The sequence below is a fragment of the Mesoplodon bidens genome (genome assembly GCF_964165515.1).
Source record: "Mesoplodon bidens genome assembly, chromosome: 19".
Taxonomy (NCBI): domain Eukaryota; kingdom Metazoa; phylum Chordata; class Mammalia; order Artiodactyla; family Ziphiidae; genus Mesoplodon; species Mesoplodon bidens.
Genome location: NC_138179.1, coordinates 52047270 through 52069859, shown reverse-complemented (window position 1 = coordinate 52069859; position 22590 = coordinate 52047270). Strand labels below are relative to the sequence as shown.

The following is a 22590-nucleotide window of genomic DNA, read 5'->3' as shown; positions in this document are numbered from 1 at the left end:
ATTATGTTAAAGATTATTTAACATAATTGTCTTCTGGTTAAAATATACTTTTTTTTTTTTTTTTGGTTGAAAGAAAGAAGAGAGAGAAAGAGAGAGGGAGAGTTGTAAAGGCTGTATTAATATGCTAACAGCTGTAGCCCTTAGATGATACTTTAGCTGGGAAAAAAGTATGGTGAGTTGTACTCAGTGTTTTTTTCTGCTTAGAAAAAAATTGAGAGCCTATAAATTTCTAATGTTTTAAAACAGGTATTTATTATTTAAGGTCTTTAAATATACCTGTATTAAACAAATTAGGTTGCTTAAAAAACTTTGCAACAATACTTGACTTATTCACAAATATATTTTCTATCCATGTTTATTAGAGTTTGAACAATTTAAAACATAAATCCTGCAAATACTCTTAGCTTAGATAACAATACTGTTATCTGAATTCACATAAATGTTCGGACGATACTGTTATCTTAATTCACATAAATGTTCGCAAGAAATATTTATAATACTTTATATAGTATCTTTAATGCTTGCATCAGAGACTCAAATTAATCACATTTAACTTTACAGATGGAAAAGTTGGGATGGTGAGAGGTTGGATTAACTGTTCTAGTAATTGGAGTAACTAGCTTTCGTGTTCTTTTTGTGTAGCTGGACTTCTGATTTTTTTGTGGGGGAGGACGCAACCTTTAAAGTTCTTAGAATAAAGTTAACTCTCTGGAAATCAGATAATGATTACAAAAAACTTTCAGATGAAGATTAATTTAATCATCAAATTAGCCCTGGGGTGTGTTCTATAGTTTGCTCAAAACATCTTGCAGAAAATAACTTATTTTTCTACCTGTGCAAATTATTATCTCAAAAGGGAAACATTTGGTTAAGTGAATAGTCCTCTTTAAAGGTTCATTTATAATTGCTTTCTTTTTTTAAGCAGAAAAATCTTTTTAGATATAACCAGTCATGGAATAATGATGAATAACTCAGTGTGGTTCTTAACATAATACAATCATATTTAAACAGACTATTCCCTTTTCCTTAGAATGTTCAGACACTGAGTGAAATTTCAAAGGCTTAACTAAACCATCTTAATGCTTACAGTCTCTGATAAAAATTTCAAGGGAAAAAGAAGACTATTTGGAGAATAAATAAAATAGAAACTGTACTAAATTTCTGATTTTAAGCTCCCTCTGTCCAAAAAATACACCTATAATTAGATTCAGAGACATTTTGTCCCCCCCCCCCTTTTTTTTTCTGAAGAGTCATACATTGGTCATAACATACATACTTAGTAACTTACATTTTGGGACAGAAGGTGGTCAGCAGGCCTACTTTGGTCCAACCTAATGTCATTTTCACATCAAGTCAAATACTGTCTTTGGATTAATTAGCTGCTGATGGAGGTTTGATAGAGGGGATACTGCATGATCTTCTCATGATAAGCCTGACTTCTATATCTGGTAGATTATCCTGCTTAGTCTGTAAACACCCTTCATCAGTGGCTGCTAAATGAAGATCAAATCGAAGAGAAACAGATTTTTTCCTTAATCGAGGGTTATCTTTAAAGAAGGAACCTTCCCATTCTTTAATAACTTCATCCACTTTCTCTGTCCTGAAATGATAAAATAAATCTTTCTATATGAAGAAGTATGGCTATAGTAAAAAACATGTAATATGTATTGTATATGAAAAATAAATCAAGAAATGTAATTTATATTTACATTTTAAATTATAATTTATAATTTACATTGTGGCATTTATTATTTATGTTCTTTAAAAATCATATGAATAAAATGTCTAATTGATTCTATGGAATTCTCATGTTTTGGTTATATTTTTGGAAAAATGGTCAATTAAGAATAGAGTACTTCATCTGAGTTTTTGTTTATGTATATTTATTCATGTCAGGTTAAAAATCACAATATATAAAATTATGTTTGGAAATGTTCAAAGATTGCTGAGATTACTCAATTGAAGTTAATTTTTTTGGCATATGTTCACTGTTAGTCAAAATTTTTTACTTACTGAATAGTGCCATGAGCTTCAGTGCTTTCTTTCACGACATTTCCATTTAATATTGCTTGTTTGGTCACTGTTTCCACTTTTTCGTTCTCATACTTCTGTGAGACTTTTGTTGAAAAAGATACTTCATTTATAATGGCTGTGAAAATATTATTTATGAAATATTAAATTACAATGTTGAAGTACTATTCACAGTCAATTTGTATGTCAAACTTTATTCAAATATTGCTTGTTTTTGCTACTTTAGAGTGTTTATTTATAATCCCTATAAACAGGCACTTCACTTTTTAAGTTAGTTAACATATCAGAAACTCACCTGAAGGTAAAACAAAACCAACTCTACTTGTGGTAGGTTTTTCTTTTTTCCCACCTTGGATGCAACCATAATATCTGAAATTGGAAAGAATTACAGGAGCAACATTGTATTAGCATGTAATTGAAACAAATGCTCACAAATAAGAGAATGGATAAAATGTAGTATAGTCATACAAAGGAAATACTACTTAGCAGTGAAAATTAGTGAACTAAGGGTATACTCTGTCTGTAGGGAACAATCTCCCAAGTATAACGTTAAGTGGGGAAAGAAAGATACATTGTAGCTAATTTTATCAAGGTTAAAAAACATGCAAAACAATTTCACATTTTGCTCACATTTTGAGACTAATGAGACATAAGCATCAGATCTGGGAGCCAGGTTAGACTGAGGGAGGAGAATGAGATTGGTGGGGGTGTGGTTTAGGTGCTGGGGGTGGGGATTGGGGGGGACTTCAATAACACTGTAAATGTTTCACTTCTTAAACATGGGAGTTCATTATATTTTTCTTGATACTTTGTATATTTACCTTAAATAAATTTAAGATACCTGTGTATCTTAAATATAGCATGATAAAATTTTAAAAATTGTATTAAAGGAATGTTGAAGACCACTTTATCAACATCTTGAATGATTAGGCATTAAATAAAATCTACAACCATTTTATTTCATAATGAATAAATTATATGTATATAGCTATTTATATATTTACATAGCACTGTTTTAAGCACTTTACAAACAATTCATTTAATCCTCAGCAATTTTGAGGTAGGCAATATTATTCCCATTTTACAGATGAGAAAACTGAGGAACAGAGAGATTCAGTAACTTTCCCAGCATCACTTAGCTAGTAAGTGGCATATTTTTAATTCAATTTATGTTTTTCAAAGATTTAGTAAATGTCGAGACTTATTACAGGTGAAAGTAGTTTCATCCAGTTTTATAGAGGACTCAGAATTCTGAAGTAAGCAGGAATAAAGGTTTTCTTTTTATGGGAACATGGAAAATTGTACATTGTGCTGTGCTCAAAGCCATATGACCTTATAAGTGATTGCAGATTATGAAATTATGTGAATTAATAAGAATTCCTCTTTTGATACCTTTCGTTACCAGGATATCTTTCAAATCATGTACTCAGAACCAACATTGCTTTCCGTGGTTGTACTATAATAATAATAATAACATTATTATTATAGTTATAATAATGGTTATTATTATTATTTTGGTGTTTGATGTGTGTTGGGAGTGGGCCCTTGTGGGAGGGGGAATGTGGTAATGTGTGAATTTTTCAAACTTTCTTTGTGGGTGGTCCATAGAAGGCACTGACTAATTCTAAAAGGGGTGAATGGCAAGGAAAGTGAGAAAGTTAAGGAAGGTCATTTTTGTAGCGATGGAGAATTGTTTACATTTTGTTCTAGGCTTGCTGTGCTCTTTGTTGTAGCTAATGTCCCTGACTTTGGCTAGTCGGTTCATAATTTTGGGAGGCTGGAAGTAGTTCTCCCACATATTTTTTGCAGTGTCTGCTAATCCTGTTTTGTGGTAGGAACTCCGTGAGCATGCCTTGGTGACGATGGGTTTTAGATTTAATTTCTCTATCTCAGTGACGTAAGTGGCTCTGTATTTCTGGTCATTCACTATATGGAATTAGGTACCTGATTTCTTCCTTTTCCAGGAGGCGGCGATAAGTTGCGATTTCTTGTTCTAGCTTCATCTTCGTGTTGAGGAGCATCTCATGCTCTTGAAGCTGCTTTTCAATGCCGCGCCTTACTTCCTGTAGCTCTTTTTCTAGTCCTTCAATCACTGCCTCTAGGTCTTGCAGCTGCATCTGGTAATGTTGTTCACTGGCGTGTAGGGAGTTTTCAAGGCCCCTCTCCTGTTTTGTACACATGACCTCATCAGTGAATCAGGGAAACTAACTGTGTTTCTGAAATCTGATTTGCAATGTCTTTGTTCTGTTGAGTTCTCTTCTTTCTTAAAAAGGTTGCAATAATTGTACAGCCCTTATGCAAGAGGTGTTTCCTTACAGCTTTAGGTATGACCCAAATTTTAAAAAGTTGTATTTTCTATTTACAGCTAGAGAGCTTACTATTTCAAAGGAATCCTGTGATAATTCTTATGGCCAAAAAAAAAAAAAATCTGCAGTGTGATTAGTTTATTATCACCCTAATTTATTCGATTTCTTAAATATTGAAAAATATAGAATATTAAATATCAAAGCCAGAGCAGACTGCTTATAAAAGGCATTTTCAGAAAGTGTTTAAATATTTTTCTATTAGAATTCTCAGTGGTATGGATAAAAGACTCCCCACTGCTTTGACTTTGGATAATGACAAAGGCTCTATTCCCCTACTCTAACAATTAGAGGACCCCAGAGTGATAAGCGAGGGTTATTTCATTTTTAAAGATGTGAATAAACCTTGAGTGAATTGATAATAGTTATTGCCATGATGGAGGCAGGGCGGTAGTTGAACTAGGTCCATGGATGGAATTCAGTGGTCTGATTTTCAGTTTCTCACTGGCCAGTAATGGACATTACTCCTTTCCCTCTCTTAATCAGATAACATCTGGGGATTCAATGGGCCAGTTGCTTTTGAGATTATTCTCACCACAGCATGGAGAGATTCAATTTCCACTTGCAGGTGATGCCACTGGCGTCGGGCTTCCTTGAGTTCTGCTTGAGCCGCCTTTAAAGCCTCTTCATCTTTGTCCATTTTTTTGCTTAGATCTTCCTCCAACTAGAAGAAAACCAACAACAACAATAACAACAACAACAACAACAACAACAAAAGCACTCTTGAAAATGAGACATTTAAAAGCAGTTATAGAAAAATAGTATAGGAATCAAATAGTTTTTTCTTTAAATTTTTAAATTACCAATGTGTGTTCTGCTTGGTGCTGAGTTACTAATTAATTAAATTCATGAGCGAGTCAATTGCACTCTCAGCCTCAGTTTTCTAGGATGTAAAATGAACCTCAAGATTCTTTTCCTACCATGACAGTCTATGAAATGTAGAAAAATACATTTAATGAGAAGTAAGTTTGCAGGACCTAAGTTTGAGACCTCTGATTCTTTTTTTTTAATTTAATTTTTTGATGTGGACCATTTTTTTAAAGTCTTTATTGAATTTGTTACAATATTGCTTCTGTTTTATGTTTTGGTTTTTTGGCCACAAGGCATGTGGGATCTTAGCTCCCCAACCAGGGATTGAACCCACACCCCCTGAATTGGAAGGTGAAGTCTTAACCACTGGACTGCCAGGGAAGTCCTGAGACCTCTGATTCTTAACTTTCTATTGTTTATGGCATCATAAAGGAAGAAAGATAGAAAATTAGCTACTGCCCACCCCCCCATATTTTCTTGTAGGCTGCTTCATAAAAGCAGATAAACAGCTATATATCCTAAATCGATCATTTCTAGGACTGGGTATATGGACAGGATACTTTACAATAATTTACAGGATAATTTACAATACTGCTAGAAAGTATATTATGAATCATTTAGAGAGTTAAGTTATCATAGGCATTAGAGGTTCTATAATAGACTTCTGTATTAAGAGAACCCATTGTTGATTTACCTTTTTTAGAAGGCATGTTAATTTTAATTTTGGATATCCAAGGTGGTAGCAGAAATGACTTCTTTAAAGACTGTTTTCTAAATGTTCTTATATTAAATAACAAGTGGATTATTTTATGTTTAGCTTTAAGTGTTCTTATGCTGATGTTGGGATTAAATGAAAGTATCTTTTGACAGAATTCTCAACATTTGGCCCCAAGTGCAGTAGGAGCAATGTATGGAATTGATTGCAGTATTTTGAAGCAAAAATTAGAACTTCTTAATGTGTATATAAAAATGCATTTTAAAATGTAAAAACTTTAATTTGGTGGTACAATAGATTAAAAAAAAAATTTTTTTTTTCTGTACGCGGGACTCTCACTGTTGTGGCCTCTCACGTTGCGGAGCACAGGCTCCGGATGCGCAGGCTCAGCGGCCATGGCTCACGGGCCCAGCCGCTCCGCGGCTTGCGGGATCCTCCCAGACCGGGGCACGAACCCGTGTCCCCGGCATCGGCAGGTGGACTCTCAACCACTGCGCCACCAGGGAAGCCCAATAGATTTTTTTTAAAGGAAATATTGGATTAAATGAAAGTCAGTAAAGTTTAGCATGAGGTATTAGACGACAAAATTCATTCATTTCTTTTGGTTTGTTGTATCACTTATTCTTAGTGTTAAGTTGGCAAAGCCAAGCAGCAACACATATCAGAGCAACTACAAAAGAGGATGACAAGAATTTTGGAAATAGAAGAGCATAAAAATGCTGGTCTCTTGGATGTTGAGTGAGGAGCTGGCAGCTAGGCTTGTGTGGTAGCTGGATTCCGAAGATGGCTCCCAAAGAATCACACCTCCCCAAATTCATGTCCTTGTTTGGTCCTCTTCCACACTGAATCTGGGATAACCTGTGTCTTGTTTTAGCCAGGAGAATATAGCCGAAGTGCCAGTTCTACGCCTAAGCCTTAGGAAGCCCTGATGACTTCCACTCCTATGATTTTGGGAGCTCTGGGCCAACGTGTAAGAGATCTGGATACCCTGTTGCAGAGGTCATGTAGAGAGGCCAGATGGAGAGAAACAGGTCCAGTTGTCTCAGCTGAGCCAGCCTTCCAGAAATGCCCTGCCAAGGTGCCAGACATAGGAGTGAGCCACCTTGGATGTCCCAACCTAGTTTTGCCCTAAGATGATTGAAGTCCTAGCCAATGTCATGTGCAGCAGAAGAATAACCCCCACTGAACCCAGTCAACCCACAGCATCGTGAAAGACAATACAATTGTTTTAATCCACCAAGTTCTGGAGTGGTTTGTTATACAGCAGTAAATAACTAAAATAGCTTACGTTTATTTTGTAATAAGTAAGTAATCAGGCTTCCCTTGAATTTATTCCAGTTGATTTTCTAAATTCTTTGAAAAAAAATCCCCTAAAGTAGTTTTATGTTAAGAAGATGAAACAAAACTTACTGTAGTCTTGCTTTTTCACTTTATTCATTTCAGCATAATGACTTGTAAACTAAATAACTTGTATTTCTATTATTGCAAAATAAAATGTTTATTTGGCTTATAGTTTTTAGAAATTGTCATCTGTTAATTGTTTTCTTCTCTTTGTAAAAGGTGAGTGAACTATTCCAACACTTAAATCAAATATCCCAGTGAATTTGCTTCATCTACGATGCTGATAATTCTTTATGAAGACCGAAAATGTTACCCAGAAGTTAAATGTATGTTGTTACTAAAAATGAATTGCAGGCAGTAATGTCCTATGATTTCCCAGCAATATTTTTTCCCTTTTGGGTATGTTCTTAAGTAAACTCTTTGCTGTGTTTGGGTGCTTGGAATAGAACTTGTACTCAGATATGATAGGTAAACTAAAAAAAAAAAAAATCCCTGAATTTCTGAATCTTTGTTTCTAAAAGAGTTGTTTATTCACTTGTTTAGAGATAAGACCTTAATTTATTACTAAAGGTGATTGTCACTTTAAAACAAAGTAAGTCTATGAAATTAGGATTTAGCTCTTATTTAATTTGACTCTCTTTTTAAAAAATACTTAAATATTGCATGCTTAGTAGTAGAAATAAACATTTCTCATCTTTTAGTACAAAAGCAAAAACCTGTAATTGAAGTAGAAAGTCATTTTCGATTTGGCAATTTTGATTGTCCCAATTATATCATTGTTTCTGAATGCCATGTTCACATACTCAGATGATTTCTATTTATAACAATCTGGTATACAATTGAACTCATTAAAAAATGATAGAAACCTTTTAGAAATATTTTACTTAGTTTTATCTTGCAAAGTGTGGAAGCTAATAAATCTTACTATAAAGCTTGTCATTTTAAAGATGTTATTTATATTATCTCTATAAATAACTCCATAATAGCTTTGAAGGGTACCTGAAATGTTCCTTCCTGTAGGATGTCTAAAAGAGATTAGAGTGCACCATTTTATTGTATGTTGATTCCATGTTTTGTTAATGATAGTAACCTCATGATTTATATAAAAATCAAATGTATCAATCAACATTCACTTAATGGTTATTTAACAGTAATAATCACAGCCTTTCCCCCTGTAGTCCCAGTCACTTTGCAGTAAAACCTAAATTCCTTCCCCAGTATATGCTGCATTGAAAAGGAAATACTGTACCTCAGAGAGGCCGGGACAGGAATTGGATAGACATGGATTGTCTCCTTATCCTGGAAGATGCCTGTCTGTATGAAATCATTACCTGGATCCTTGTTGAGAGCACGGTCTCTATCTGATTTCTGGTGAGGAGCTTTTCATAGTTTGCCCTGATCTCATTGAGTAGCTGGGACAGCTCCATTCTTTTCCCATCCTCCACCTTGGCTATCAGAACCTTATCGATAGGATGAGTCTCTGCCGCAGAACCTGCACTGTCTGCATCGCGCGCAGAGACAGCTCCATGGAGCCTTAAAGATACAGAGCTCCTTTTTTTCCCCGGAAGCCACGGATATCCCGGGTTTCTAATCAATTATGCAAATATTTGATAAACCCTTTTCTCCTATTGTTGTTGATCTAGTAGAAGTGTCAGGCTCTCTGTAAAGTAACAGAAAAATGAAAACAGTCTCAGTATTCTTGCATTGGTTCTCTAAAAGTGAGCACATTTGGTGGGGGAAAGTTAATTTAGCTTGTGGAAAGGAAATGGGGCATAACATAAAGAAAATTGTATTTTGTTTTCCCAAGATATTGCATGGAAATAAATCTGGGCTCAAAACATGGTAACTAAGCTTTCCTTTTATGGCTCTCCTCACCATTTGGATAATTTACACAGAAATGCTGTGGGAGGGCATTAGAATATGTTGTAAACCTTGGATATTCTGACAGTTATTGGAAAAAGCTACCATCAGATTCAGCTGACAGTTGTCATCAGCCGCAGGACTGACTGACAGTATTTCTCTTAAATACATGCTGCGTGGCTCATGGTGGGCTGCTGGTCTGACGGCAGGCTTTGACATATTGTGGTGAATTCCTGAAGGTGCATTACAGATGAAGCTATGGCTGGAAATAAGTGCTAACAGAGTATGAGGGCTGACAGTTAACATTTCCAACGTTCTAATAAGGTTGAAGAAATACAATCAGATGGTCCCTGAGCAGGATGTGTTCATTGAGGTAAGATGTATTGTGGGGTGACTCCTTCATGAGTAAACAGAGTTAATGACGGCTCCTACTTGTAAATATAACATTTGTGCAGCCCTTCTAACTTTAAAAAGCACCTTTACAACTGTCATTCCATTCAGTAGTCACAATCCCTGTCATTTTGTAACCTGTAAAGATGACAAGCCTGTCGTTCCCAAGGACGTATGGTGATGTAATGGCACCCTTGGGACTGGGACTTTGACTCCTTGGCTGTATTCCAAATATTGTCCCATCTGCCCCTGCATTATGTCTCTCCCCACCTAAATTCCTTGTTTAGCCTGGCAAGCTGCTTGTTAGATATGACTCAAAATATTTTTGAGATTATATCTATCACTGTTGTTATTTGTAGAGTGGCTTGGCTGAAAGTGTATCTGGAGTGTCGTTTAGGAAATAATCAATCTTTGGCTCTAGTGCTCACAGGGCCTTTGAATGTGCATCATGCTCTTTTAATTTCTGAATTAACTCACTACTGGCCAGTCCAGTCTGTGCTGGGCATTCCCACAGTCGCCTCCAAAGAAAGCTGGCTGACCAGAGCCCCTGCTGAGAGGCGAGTTTCCAGGTCATTCTTGTACTCTGTTTCATTTGACCCACGCCTCCTCCACCCTCCCCACTGGTCACAATGGATTGGCCTGGGCTGGACACTTGACCTAAGGATAAACAATCTGTAGGTCAGAGACCTATGAGGTAGCCTGACCCAGAAGCTCTGACTGAAGAGCATCACTTATGATTATTTAGGACAAACTGATTCTCTTTTTTTGGTAATTGTAACTGAGAAATCGGACGAGAATCAGGCATTGATAGTGGGAGGAGAATCAGGAAAGAATTAAACTCTTGTTGCTTTATCTAGCTCCTGCTGTTCTCTGCCTAAAATACAGAGAGCTGAACTAGATTCCCCGGTGGGCAGGCCTGGCAATCTGCATCTGAAACGAGCCTCTCGGGTATTGCTACCCTATAGCAGTGCTTTCGATAGAAATAGAATGCAAGCCACAAATGCAAACCACATATGTAATTTAAACTTTCTAGTTGTCATATCAAAAGATAGAAACAAGTGAAATGAATTTTAATATTATATTTTATATATCTGAGATGTATCATGTCATCAATATAAATTTGGTGTTTTTTTTGGCCACGCCGTGCAGCTTGCAGGATCTTAGTTCACCCACCGGGGATTGAACCCGGGCCCCAGCAGTGAAAGCGCTGAGTCCTAACCACTGGACCGCTAGGGAATTCCCTCTATATAAATTATTATTATTATTATTATTATTATTATTATTATTATTATTATTATATTTTTTTTTGCGGTACGCGGGCCTCTCACTGTTGTGGCCTCTCCCGTTGCGGAGCACAGGCTCCGGACGCGCAGGCTCAGCAGCCATGGCTCATGGGCCCAGCCGCTCCGTGGCATGTGGGATCTTCCCGGACCGGGACACGAACCCGTGTCCCCTGCATTGGCAGGAGGACTCTCAACCACTGCGCCACCAGGGAGGCCCCCAGCTTCAGTTTTAATGGCCAAAGGAGCATTTAGTATCCTGCTTTCTATTCTGAACTCAGGCTGATCGCCACCTTTGTTAGTACTTCGGGTCTCCAGCTTTGAAAATTTCCTCCTCTCATCAAAAGGGAGAAATGTTCTGGGAATTTTAAAGCCTGCTTGTTTACTTTAGGTGGGGGAGAAATAGTTCTGGAAAAAATGGAAATATACACAGTCCTTTTTTGGGTACCTTTTACAGGATGAGACTACTTTGTGAGTTTAATATAGGAAAAGGTAGACCTTCATTTATGTTGGTGGAGCGGAAAGAACACAGCTTTGGGGATTAGGGAGACAGGCCTTCAGCTTCTAATTCTTCCCCTTACTTGCCCTGTGACTTTGAATAAATGATTTGACCTCTCCAAGCTAGATTTTCTTCATCAGTTAAACAGGAACAGTAATATCTACATCATAGGGTTTGAGGATTAAGTAGAATAAAGCATATAGATACAAGGTATTTATATACATAATAAGTGCTTATGAGATGCAAATTCCTTTGTTCCTCTGAATTCATCTTATTCTCTTTTTTGTTTGGCTCAAAAAGTTACTATGCTTGACATCACTTATAACAATGCCAAATTAGACTAATTACAGACTTACTAGTTCACTGTAATGCTTTTACATCGTGAGTGGAACCACGAACTGTTGCACTTTTTTCTAAGTTACTTTTAAATACAAAAGCAATGCCTACACCATAGACTAAGTCAAGCAGTTAGCAGATGTATTAAGAGAAATTGCACATTCTTCTTTCCTGCCCACAAGTTCCTCACCAGGCCCGATCAGGTAATCACTGCTAACCTTTTGGTGTGGGCACATTTTTCTGTGCTCATACAAACACATACAAATACATAAGGTTTACTTTCTCCTGTCTCCCTTTAGTATTTTTTTTTAACGCAAATGTATTATATGTACTGACTGAGCATTTTGCTTTTTTACTTAAGGAAATATAATAGATATATTACCAGGTTACTACACAAAGATTTAATGCATTCTTTTTTTTTTTTTTTTTTTTTTGCGGTACGCGGGCCTCTCACTGTTGTGGCCTCTCCCGTTGCGGAGCACAGGCTCCGACGCGCAGGCTCAGCGGCCATGGCTCACGGACCTAGCCGCTCCGCGGCATGTGGGATCTTCCCGGACCGGGGTACGAACCCGCGTCCCCTGCAGCGGCAGGCGGACTCCCAACCACTGCGCCACCAGGGAAGCCCTAATGCATTCTTTTTTAAATTTTTTTCTTTTTTATTGAAGTATAGTTGATTTACAATGTTGTGTTAATTTCTGCTGTACAGCAAAGTGACTCTGTTATACGTATATATACATTCTTTTTTTATATTCTTTTCTATTATGGTTTATCACAGGATATTGAATATAGTTCCCTGTGCTATACAGTAGGACCTTGTTGTTTATTTATTATATATATAATAGTTTGCATATGCTAATCCCAAACTCCCACTTGATCCCTGCCCCTTGGCAACCACAAGTCTGTTCTCTATGTCTGTGAGTCTGTTTCTGTTTAATGCATTCTTTTTAATGGCTATGTTGTATTCCATTGTCTGAATGCACGTAGTTTATTCTTTACTGATGGCTATTCAGGCTGTTTCCATGTTTTACTTTTTTAGAAAATAGTGCAACAAACACCCTTGCACATACCAGATCTCTGGGTCTAAGGGTATTAAGGAATCTGACAAGTCTTTTTTTTTAAATATTTATTTTATTTATTTATTTGGTTGCACCAGGTCTTAGTTGCAGCCAGTTGGCTCCTTAGTTGTAGCTTGCAGGCTCCTTAGTTGAGCCACGTGAACTCTTAGTCGTGGCATGCACGTGGGGTCTAGTTCCCTGACCAGGGATCAAACCTGGGCCCCCTGCTTTGGGAGCGTGGAGTCTTAACCACTGTGCCACCAGGGAAGTTCCTGACAGGTCTTACTTGTTGTCAGATTATGAGAAATGGTCAGTCTCTGAGAGAATTCTCAAAGGAATATGTATTAGCTTCCCAAAGTAAGTGGTCTTGTTTTCTTAATTTCTTAGGATAGTCCATATCATAACTCTATATTATATTATAACATATTATCCTTGACTGCTGCAGTTTCCTGAAAACAGTTTCCAGATCTTTGGACAAGTTCTGTGGTGACAGTACCTGTCTTTGAAATGTCACTGGTCCTTCCCAGCTGACAGCCAACCAGTGTTTCTGGACTGAGTTTGATATTTTTTCTGCTCTCCCACTTCTGGGTGGTTCCTGCCTCCGTTTCAAGAAAGATAATGAAATTCTCCTAAAAGCTGTGAATGATTTCCTGGCAAATCGATGTGGAAGTCAATGTAAATTTTTCTATTGTAACTTATAGACATACATTAGTAGGATATTATAACAATACTTTTTGGGGGATAGTCTTTTCTTTTTCCTTTTAGAAGATGGCTATGGCAATATGACTTTTATGTTTGTAATTTGTTTTGCTTCTCTGTAGATCTTTTGAACACTACCCAGTGCTGTGGCATCATGGAGAAGCAAGCAGAAGTCATGTAATGAACATCCCCTTGTAGTTTTGTAATGAGCACCCATGTGCTTTCCTGCTCCTTGTGGTTCAGTCAGCAAAATAAACACTTTCTCACGCCTCTGTCTGTCTCTAGGAGTCTATGCATTTTACATATGCTAGATCTGTGATGCACTTTGGGCTTGTCCTTTATATGCCATTTGAATACTAATGTTAAAAAAAGTGGTTGAAAACTAGTGGTTACCAGTGGGGAGGAGGGGCAGTAAAGGGGTGGGGGAGTGGGAGGTACACACCATTGGCTGTAAGATAGGCTCAAGGATGTATTGTACAACGCGGGGAATAGAGCCAATATTTTGTAGTAACTGAATGGAAAGTAACCTTTAAAAATTGTATAAAAATAACCTAAAAAAAAAGAGATGGTAATTATGTGACATGATGGAGGTGTTAGCTAAGGCTATGGGGGTCATCATTTTGCAATGATAAGTGTATCAAGTTTATACATTGTACACCTTAAACTTACACAAGGTTGTATGTCAATTATGTCTCAATAAAGCTGGAGGATAAAAAGAAGAAAAAGTGTGACCAATACATGCCACGATATCAACAGTGATTATGTTAAATAGTGGGGTTATGAGGGATTTTAATTTTCTTCTTTTAATTTGTATTTTCCAAACTGTCTTCAATAAATATAAATTACTTTTATAATAAGAAAAAAGTGTTATCTCAATGTTTGCTTCTTTCCACTGGATCATTTTATATTGACATTGATATTACAAATGAGTAAATGTTTTTAAAAGAGCTTGACCAGTGTTTCCTGTTCTTCAGGTGTCATATTTGAGCTACTGATAATTTTTTTAAGTGATTTATTACTTGCAGTATTTTATTACTTGAGAAGATTGTTTGGAGGCTATTACTTGAGCTATGTTCTGGGTGATTTATATTCATCACTCTGTCTCCTCTTGTAGGTCTTTTGAACACTGTCTAATTCTGTGACTTCATGAAGCAAGTTTAGGCTACTTTCTACAGAGTCTCAAACCCTTTGGATGTTTCCTCTTCTCTTCCCACTATAAACCTTGTCTCTTGTTTCTTTTTTTTTAATAAATGTATACATTTATCTATTTATTTGTTTTTAGCTGCATTGGTTCTTTGTTGCTGCATGCGGGCTTTCTCTAGTTGTGGTGATTGGGGGCTACTCTTCATTGCGGTGTGCAGGCTTCTCATTGAGGTGGCTTCTCTTGTTGCAGAGCACGGGCTCTAGGCGCACGGGCTTCAGTAGCTGTGGCATGTGGGCTCAGTAGTTGTGGCTCATGGGCTCTAGAGTGCAGGCTCAGTAGTTGTGGCACACGGGCTTAGCTGCTCAGTGGCATGTGGGATCTTCCCGGACTGGGGATCGAACCCGTGTCCCCCGCATTGGCAGGCAGATTCTTAACCACTGAGCTACCAGGGAAGTCCCTTGTCTCTTGTTTCTAATCCCTGTGAGGATGGATGCCACCTCCAGCATCCTCACTGTTCTTGTCCATTGTCCTTTGAGGTCAGAAAGACAAGAAGAACCTTATGAATCTCTGGATCAAAGGTCAACAATGAATGTCTATATGCAGGTTGGCATTGGCTCTTCCTTCTTATCCATAAGTCCAACTCTCAGAAAAAAGAAACACATTCCTCTTACTTAAAAGTCGACTGGAGAGCTGAACTTTAGAGTTTCAAAATAAAGCCTATGCCTGTTGTGTGGTTTTAAAATAATTTTAGGGCAGATAATAAAGTGTGAACACCCTGTCCTTAACATTTTATTCAGCACTCTAAATAAATTTCAGAATCCAAAATGGTTCAATAATTTCAGTTTTTAAAATCGAATGAGCTCATTTTACTGCACATTCTACTGCATCTCAGTATGTTGGCACCTGTGATCTGGCCCTTTCCATATCTGTAAGCAATCATTTAGTACAAATACAGCATCTCAACACATGCCAAGGAAACCCAGAATGAGGGTTTCACCTCAAGATAATTTTCAGAGTAGCCATATACTTTTGCCCTGACGTGAGGCTAATACTAGCCGTAAACATAGGTCCCAGGTGGTACAGGACTAGAAGACTGGACGTGGGAAGACTCATGGAGAGAGGCTTTCCCGATGTGACTGTGATGGGAGGCCACATACAGCTGGTTTCCATGTCTGTCCTTCTGTCTTTAATCCAGGCTGAATCAGCGAGTTCATATTTCTTAACTTTTCAGTGGAGGAGAAACATCCAAGGTTTAATATGCTGTAATGCTTTGATGGGAAACATATGTTTGACTTGAGACAGTGTTGCTCTTTTTCTCTGAATAGTGGTTGATGCTTAGCTATCAACTTCATTCTGTGGTTACAGAGTGCCTACAGATTCATTTTTTATGTTTTATTCAATGTGCCTAGAGGAAAACAAACTACATTATTTGGTTGTTTTTATTACTAAGGTTTGATACTCTCATGCAGCTCTTATTGATTTTATATTTGAAGGTACAATTTACATGAATCACATTCAGGTTTACTCTTTTGTAATTTTTAATTTGGGTTTTTATGCCAAGTCCCATGTCCCTTTCTTAAGGACTGGCTTGTGGGATTGATGATCTAACTTGTGGTCTGGTCATATTAAATTCCTTGAGTGGGAAAGTCCTTACCCAGCCTGGCTTTGTCCTTTGCCTGTTTCTTCCTGAGACTGACCTATACCACCCCCTACCCTAGTTTAACAGGCTTCATTTCCCAAGCAAGACAAGACAGAGCTCTGTGGACCACGCATGAGGTAAAAGACTTCAGCAATGGAGAGTGGGAATAGGAAACACCAGCTTGGCTAAGTGACAATTTTTGGTTAGAGGTGTGGCTAGATTTGACAAGGGAGCAAATATCGGAGCATCTATTCCCTTTGGGACTTAACAAGGTTTTCGGAAATCTGGCACCATATCACATATCCTATCTTCTTTCCCAAGACTTATTTTGACCAGTCTCCTAAATGCTCTGCAAACATGCACTGTCAGATTCCTGCGGCACTTCTGGTGGATACTGTGGAATCAAGCCCTTCACTGTTAACATCCTGTATTGTCTGCTATCTTCTTTGTGTTTTTAGCTTTCCTCTCCATCTAAAATGTAAGCTTCTTGAAATAGGAGGCATATCTTATGTTTCTTTTTTTTTTAATTAACTAATTAATTAATTAATTTTGGCTGCACCGGGTCTCAGTTGCGGCATGTGGGATCTAGTTTCCTGACCAGGGATTGAACCCGGGCTCCCTGCACTGGGAGCGCAGAGTCTTACCCACTGGACCACCAGGGTAGTCCCTATGTTTCTTTTTATCTCATGAAATAGTTCAGTGATGGACATAAAGAAACTAGACATTAATTAATTATAGACTGATTATTCAATCTCATCCTTTTTTGTGGGCTAAGCTGTTGGCTGTAGTTTTAGGGACACTGAGGTCTAATTTCAGCTATCACTGAGTTCTAATGTGATGTTAAAATTTCCCACATACAAAATGGCTAGAATTTCCATTCTCATGAAGAAGACACTATGTAAATAATGAATAATGTGTACATTATTATTTGTAACAATAATGCAGCTAGATCATAGTCTAGAGCTTCATTTCTGGGTAAAATATTGAATTTCTTTAAAAAAATTCAGAAATAATTTAGTTGACTTGCAAAAGTAAATTTATTGAAGCATAGAAACAATTAGAGCAAAGCTGTCATTTCAACTTTTTCAAGAGAATTCTAATAAGAAAAGAAAAAGATGCAGAAAAATTGGTTAGTCATCTATTTCTGTATGGAAACTTTTTCCCGAAGTTAGCCGGAAAGATGGCTAAATTGATGCAACTTCTTCATTCGTGTCGTTTAGATTTTTTTCTCTGAAGGACACTGTTGTTGATCTGGAAATCGCCTATTTAAGTTTCACCTCAGAAACATTGCTGACTTGAGATGAGACAACTTTGCCATCCACCACCTCCTCTACGATGGTCTTAGTCACTCCAGTCTTGCTTGGATCTGAAAATCAAAGAATCACAATGTCAGTCTGGAAACTGTCACAGAAACATAGATCAAGAGAAATCCAAATGCATTCACTGAGTATGTTCTGTCTGGGTAAGATGACGTGAACGCTAGTATACACTTTTTATATGACAAGCAATGTGTGCCTTTACGTTTCAATTATAAAATTATCAGGAACGTGAAAAAAATATCTACCTCTTCCTTGGACAGAACAGCTTCCAGATCTTGAATCACTAGACATGGATGAATCCCTGGATCCGGTGTTTCTGGACCCCGTGTTTCTGATCCCGAGTTTCTAAAATCAGATCCTCCAAAACCAGAACCACTGGAGAAAAAAAGAATTGTTTTCCTTTGCAGTTTGCAAAGGCAGGAGAAACCCTCCATGCAGAGGGCTCTTTCCCATGAAGGCAGCTGTCATTTTATTGGACTCTTTTACTTTATAAATACAAGTCTGCTCCCCAAGCCCCTTTTTGGTTTCATAATGTAAATACACCAAGGTCTGCGTTTAGCATGTTCCTGACTTTCATTTACCCTCCTTCTCCATCAAGCAGGCAGTGGTAGGTATCAATCTCCATCTCCAGGCGGGTCTTGAGGTCCAACAGCTGCTCATACTCTGTGTTCTGTCATTCAGTCTCACCCCAGATTTGGCAGATCTGCTCCTCCAGGCCGCTGATCTGCATCTGAATTTGTGACAGCTGTGCCATGTAGCCAGCCTCTGTGTCAGCCAAGGTCCCTTCCAGGGAGCTTTTCTAAGGGAAAAAGCAAATAAAAATTTCATGATGAAAATAAATCATTGGATGATTAAAAGAATACATTTTATAAGATACTAGGAGAAATGCACTTTCCATGAGTTACAACCTCTATTGCTCTATCATTGCTTTCTTAATTTTTGTTGCCATTACTTTTTTAAAATGAAATCTTTTATGGAAATAAATATATTACTTTTAACTGGAATGTCTCATGCTTTCAACAACCACAATACAGTCCTCCCTAATCCAGCTTTTATTATGTGCCAAGTGGAACATCTTGGCAAAGAAAACCGAATTGCTCCATTGGAGATTTTTGAAAAGCTCTTTGCACAAACCATGGCCAGTTGGGACTGCAGCTCAATTTCCAGGGCTTGCAGAGTGCGTTTCAGTTCTGTGATCTCATTCTTGGTGGAACTGGCTGACCTGGCATCAGCATCAGTAGAGATCTGTGCCTGCAGAGATGCGCTCTAAATACAAATAAAATGCAATCCCATTGCAGGCTGATGATGAGTTGAGGCTGATGAGATGGGGCTGATGAGATGAGGCTGATGAGATGAGCGGAAGTGGCATGTGTGTGGCCGCGGGCAGGGCTCGGAGGCTCAGGGTGATGATCTACCTGCTCGTTGAACTGCTCTTCAGCCTCGTGGCGGTTCTGCTCAGCCAGCTCCTCATGCTGTGCCCTCATGTCATTCAGTAACTTAGGTCCGTCCCTGGGTTCACTTCTATTGTCACATCCCCTCCGGAGCTTCGTTGCGTACTCTTCATTTCCTAGCATGAAGGGAAAATAGACCAGAGTGATGAAAACTGAAAAGTATTGACTTCCTAAAATGTGCTTAAGCCAACAAAAAGTTAAAACTAGGACACTGAAGGGAAAAAAGAACCCAACAAATTCACATATAATTTTCTCATCACTACTTTTCTCCCCCGGTTATAGAAGTTGGAAATCCATCCAGATGGAATTTACTGTCATAGAATGGATGTCGGGGAACTCTGTAGGCCAGAGTCATTTAATCGTGGATCCTGTTTCTACCTCCTGGTGGTTCTTCTTCAGGTAGGCCAGCTCCTCTGTGTGGCTCTCAATCTGCATCTCCAAGTCAGAGCGAGTCATGGTCAGGTCATCCAGGACTTTCTGCAGGACACTGATGTCAGCCTCCATGGTCTGCTGGAGATGCAGCTCGTTCTTGTATCTGGAAGGGTACAGACAGCCCAGTTCAAAGAGAACAGTCCATTCTTACATATTCAATAAAATATTTTCTCCCCTGAGCAATTTGATCATTGGAGGCTAAGTTTTCTCTTAGGGGTTTTTCCCTTGTAAAGAAAAATCTGAGCCTTACGTTAATTCTATTGATGGCCAATATTTTTGATAACAAAAATTTCATCCTGAAGTTGCCTTTCTTTTCTTGTTGGTGGAATGATGGTTTTTAAAATGTACCCTTGGGATGTTTGTGAATTCAGGTCTTGATCCCCTAAAAGGTTTCTTTAAAATTTAGAGTAAACTAAGCCAAGGGATTGAATTTTATTTCCCCTAGGACGTTTGTTTTCAAGTCTTCATTTTTCTTACTTCAGTCTGAAGTCATCAGCAGTCAGTCTGGCATTGTCAATTTGCAGAACAATCCCAGCATTTTCTTTTCTTTTCTTTTCTTTTTTTTGCCGTACGCGGGCCTCTCAGTGTTGTGGCCTCTCCCGTTGCGGAGCACAGGCTCCGGACGCGCAGGCTCAGTGGCCATAGCTCACGGGCCCAGCCACTCCGCGGCATGTGGGATCTTCCCGGACCGCGGCACGAACCTGTGTTCCCTGCATCGGCAGGCGGACTCTCAACCACTGCGCCACCAGGGAAGCCCCCAGCATTTTCAATAGTGGCAGTAAAGATCTAGAAAAGACAATAATAGTGAATAAATCATGGGTGCTTTTTACCTGTGTCTACATGCCCACCTGTGAGAGTAGATGTCTCCTGAGTTAGCTTTTAAAGGTGAATTACTTTGAAAATTTGCTTAGTAATGACACCTGCATTGATAATCCTAATGTATTTAGACATCTTTCTGCAAAAATTAACAGCTTGCACATTTATTGGAATGGGCATGGAACATTGTTTTACAGAACACAATCCTCTGAATATTTCTGATGCTTTGGAAGATCAGTTGTTCTATGGGCTCTTTCAGAAACAGTGTGAAACATGAATTCCACTTCCAAAAAAGTCTTTAAAAATATACTTCCCATACACCGTGGTTAAACATTTTAGATTCTACCACATTCTCATACAATATTTGCACCAGACTTTCTAGGAAGAAAAATAGTTGTAAGACTATTTAAATCTAGCAAGACACTAAAATACGTCAACCTGCCAGAATTAATCACAAAATAATTAGATGAAGCTTGTGTCAACTCATAGCCATCACTCTTACGTTAATTAGCTACCTGGCATTGTATAAATTTTACTCTTATGTAGAAATACTCAAATGTAAGATGCAAACAAAATTAATGTGGTTGGATGTCGTGTATACAATACTGTCATAGTTAAAGCACACCAAGTCCCATTTTACATATACAACAAAACAGATATGTTTTTAAATAATTCCTTGATTTAAATTCACCATCATGGTCCATGATCTGAATAAATGGGAAAGCTACAGAAGTAATAGAAATTCAGACATGGCTAGTGTCTCACCTGATTCCTAAGGTCTTCAATGATTGGATGGTATTTGCTGTAATCTCTTCCAGCTCCACCGTCTCCAGACCCAGGCCCAAATTTGTCATACCACTCCTTGATTTTGTTCTCCACATCAGCGTTGGCCTCCTCCAGGGCTCTGACTTTGTCTAGGTAATTGGCCAGCTAGTCACTGAGGTTCTGCATGGTTTGCTTTTCACCTCCAGAGAAAAGCCCCCTATGGCCAACACCACCATAGCTGTAGAAGCCTCCACTAGCACCCCCTGCGGAATCCAGCCCCCCCGAATCCAGCCCCTCCACCAAAGCCAATCCCAGAGCCTGAAGCTCCTCCCAAACCGCCCCCTATTGAGCAGCTACCAAAACCCCCTCCAAAGCTGCCTCCAAAGCCCATGCTGGAGCCCCCACTCAGGCCACAGCTGCCGGCCCCTCCTCAGAATCCCCGGGCAGAGCCTCCCCCCAGACTGCATCTGCTTCCTCTGCTTCCGCTGCTTCCGCTGCTACCACCAGCCCTGGAGGAGGACACGCGAGATGAGCAAGACATGGTGTTCCTGAAAAGGGTCGGTTTGTCCGGGTGAGGAGGAGAGTTGATCGGGAACAGCCTATTTGCAGGCTGCCTTTTTGGCCCTTATATACATACTTTTAGGGTGTTCCTTTTCCATGTCAGTTCTTAATTCCTGTTACCCTTTTGCTCATCCTCAATTGGATACATATTTTTTTCCTCCCGAATCCACTCTACTGGCTTTTTTTCTGAAGCTGGGTCAGAGCCTCGGGGCATTTACTATATCAAGAAAAAAAGAAAAAACAAGGTGGAGCAAAGCAAAAAAAACTATTTTTCAGAATTATAGTTTTAATCTTTCAGAGGTTTTGATGAGTGGTAATTCTTTTCTGAGAGCAATTCTGTTAAATTTGCTTCATGATTTCCCAGTTGCAGAGCACATCTCCAGATTAACAGATGTAATTAAAATACTTAATAGGACCAGAATGGAAATTTCCCATCAAACTTGTGACTTTTTGTTCATATTGTTTTCTTAAAGTTGAAATGAGCTTTAGCATCAGCATGTTTCAGATTTACTTAATTGTCCTTCTCTGTGATTATTTCAATCAGCATATTTCTAAGGTTGTTGAAGTTTGTGATTTTAGATGACTGTGCTACAAAGATGCTTTTCTTTCTGATTGAATTTGACTCTGATATAATGATACCAACTTCCTTCTTTAGAATCAAATCCTAAGAAACGAAGAGATAATGTTGATTTCTTTGATAACTGGAGAAGGGGATCTGAGTCACTTCTTTTAAAATTTATTTATTATTATTATTTTTGGCTGTACCACAGGGCATATGGGATCTTAGTTCCCTGACCAGGGATTGAACCCGTGCCCCCAGCAGTGGAAGCACAGGGTCCTAACCACTGGACAGCCAGGGAATGCCCTAAATTTATTTTATTTTTTATTTTATTTAAAAAAATTTTATATGAATCACTTTTTAAAAATAGATCTTTATTGGAGTATAACTGCTGCACAATACTGCGTTAGTTTGTTTGTTGTACAACAAAGCGAATCAGCCATATGCATATATATATCCCCATATCCCCCTCCCTCTTGAGCCTCCCTCCCACCCTCCCTATCCCACCTCTCTAGGTCATCGCAA

General features: G+C 38.4%; 2 protein-coding genes across 2 annotated transcripts; both read right to left on the bottom strand.

Moving 5' to 3' along the window:
• Positions 1 to 1371: 1371 nt before the first annotated feature.
• KRT222 (keratin 222) lies at positions 1372 to 8743 on the bottom strand (the record flags this gene model as incomplete). Its single annotated transcript, XM_081220190.1, has 6 exons — positions 8592 to 8743; positions 4930 to 5058; positions 3976 to 4196; positions 2327 to 2400; positions 2014 to 2149; positions 1372 to 1600 (listed from the first exon to the last, which is right to left on the bottom strand). Exons 1-6 carry the CDS (start codon positions 8685 to 8687, stop codon positions 1372 to 1374), a joined length of 885 nt encoding a protein of 294 aa, XP_081076316.1. The 5' UTR covers positions 8688 to 8743.
• An 8681-nt stretch (positions 8744 to 17424) lies between these two features.
• On the bottom strand, positions 17425 to 21486 carry KRT24 (keratin 24; the record flags this gene model as incomplete). The annotated part of the gene is given in 14 exon segments (XM_081218665.1): positions 17425 to 17528; positions 17727 to 17814; positions 17817 to 17856; positions 18063 to 18154; positions 18158 to 18280; positions 18616 to 18747; positions 18897 to 18982; positions 18985 to 19048; positions 19311 to 19467; positions 19842 to 19915; positions 20946 to 21110; positions 21114 to 21207; positions 21209 to 21375; positions 21379 to 21486. Coding segments are annotated over 14 exon segments (1494 nt in total).
• Between the last annotated feature and the right edge of the window lie 1104 nt (positions 21487 to 22590).